This window comes from Rhinopithecus roxellana, chromosome 13, assembly GCF_007565055.1.
Source record: "Rhinopithecus roxellana isolate Shanxi Qingling chromosome 13, ASM756505v1, whole genome shotgun sequence".
Taxonomy (NCBI): domain Eukaryota; kingdom Metazoa; phylum Chordata; class Mammalia; order Primates; family Cercopithecidae; genus Rhinopithecus; species Rhinopithecus roxellana.
In genome coordinates, this window is record NC_044561.1 from 30105965 (window position 1) to 30107688 (window position 1724).

General features: G+C 41.9%; 1 protein-coding gene across 1 annotated transcript; it reads right to left on the reverse strand.

Annotated features, from left to right (window-relative positions):
• On the reverse strand, positions 1-619 carry LOC104663631 (keratin-associated protein 13-4). The gene has a single exon (XM_010364907.2). It carries the CDS (start codon positions 603-605, stop codon positions 135-137), a length of 471 nt encoding a protein of 156 aa, XP_010363209.1. The 5' UTR covers positions 606-619; the 3' UTR covers positions 1-134.
• Between the last annotated feature and the right edge of the window lie 1105 nt (positions 620-1724).

Here is a 1724-nt window from a genome sequence, read left to right on the forward strand (position 1 = left end):
ACAGTCTGCCAGAAGTTGGTGATGCAAGAAGCTGGTGGAAGAAGAATAAAAGGATATTGGGAACTGGCAAGAATGAAAACAATGGCTGCATTCAGTAGAGACTCTGATCTTAATACTCAAAAAGATCCAGAAATTTAGCAGGTGAATTGATAGAAGCGAGATCCACAGATTGGTCTATAACAAGAAGACTGCCAGGCTCTAGAAGCCAAGTAGTTTGGGTAGCAGAATCTGGATCCATAACTCAGGGAGGGAAAACCACAACCTCCATATTTCAGGAATCTGAAGCCACTGGATCCATTTCCCAGCGAGTAGCAGCTCCTAGATCCATAGCCCTGGGAGCGACAGCTGCTGGACCCAAAGCCTAGAGATCCGGTGCAAGTCGTCTGGCAGGGACTGCAGAGCATGGAGGTCCTGCGGCGGTAGCAGGACTTCCGGCAGCTGGTGGGCTCCCAGCAGGTCTTCTGACAGTTCCTGTAGAGAGAGGAGCCCAGCTGGCAGATGCTGGGAGAGCAGAGTGCAGTGCTGTAGGGGTTGCAGCCTGGGTAATGCAGGTAGCCCCCAAAGGAGCGGGAGGAGAAGTTTCCAGAGCAGCAGTTGTAGGACATGCTGATGAGATGTGAGTTCAGTTGAGAGTACCCGGGAATATTCTGAGTTTTAATGTTGCATCCTGGACAAGGGCATTTATATCCTCTCAGCAATAGGTGTGGTGCCCAACAGAGTCATCATTTACATATTTGTGGTCCCTCATTTACATATGTGTAACTCCATAATCTTGTCTGTAATTGCATTTGAATACTTTTCCATGTATTGTATTTATGGGTGCTATAATTTTGGTGTTATAGCACAAAGCCAATGAACTGCACTTATGTCAGAAATGCTATGACTGTTTTACGTTAATGTCTAGCTCATCATGACAAGGAAAGCTCTTCCTGTTTCTCTGGTACATGCTATCTGCCTCTTTTCCTGTGTTCTCACATCAGGCTTTGCTAGTGGATGTTTTTCTTTTAAGAGTGGGGAAAGAGATTACATTAGTTTTTTTCTGGTGCAACGGATTAGTTTCTACCTGGATGAGAACATTTGTGAAAATGATCCATCTTGTCCACCATTCATTGCTATACTTCAAAAGTACTTTGTGGTTATTTTTTAGGGCAGTAAGAGGAAATTAATACATTAAGTACTACAGTTATAAAGTGAGTCTCATATCCAGTGAAGAAAGATCAAGAACAGGCAAACCAAAGAGATAGAAAGAAATGGCTGAAAGAAACCTTGCCATGTATTTAAGACAAGATAACAAAAAGAAGTTTGACACACAGTCACAGAGAAGATCAATTTGAGGTCATCTCTATTCAGCCAAACAGCTGAATGCTTATCTGCTGAAGGGAGGAAACAAGTGAAAGAGAAACAAAAAGTTAGTTCAGGAATTTCAGAATTTTTTCCCTATTGCATTCAAGCTGGCATGTGTCTTTCTTGTCTCAATGTCCTCATGAGCAAAAATTTTCAAAATTAGCAAATCTTACAAACTTTGATATATTTATCATCTACTTTTATAATTATCCAGGGCTTCTACCCTCTTAGAATGTCTCTAACTTTCCATACTACTGGTTTTCAATGACTTTTTGCCACTTGTAGAACCAGGTACCATCCTACATTTTCCTATGAAAATGGGAAGTTTCTTTGTTCCCCAGTCCTCTTTTCCTCAGCATGGTATATGAATGTTCCTCTCT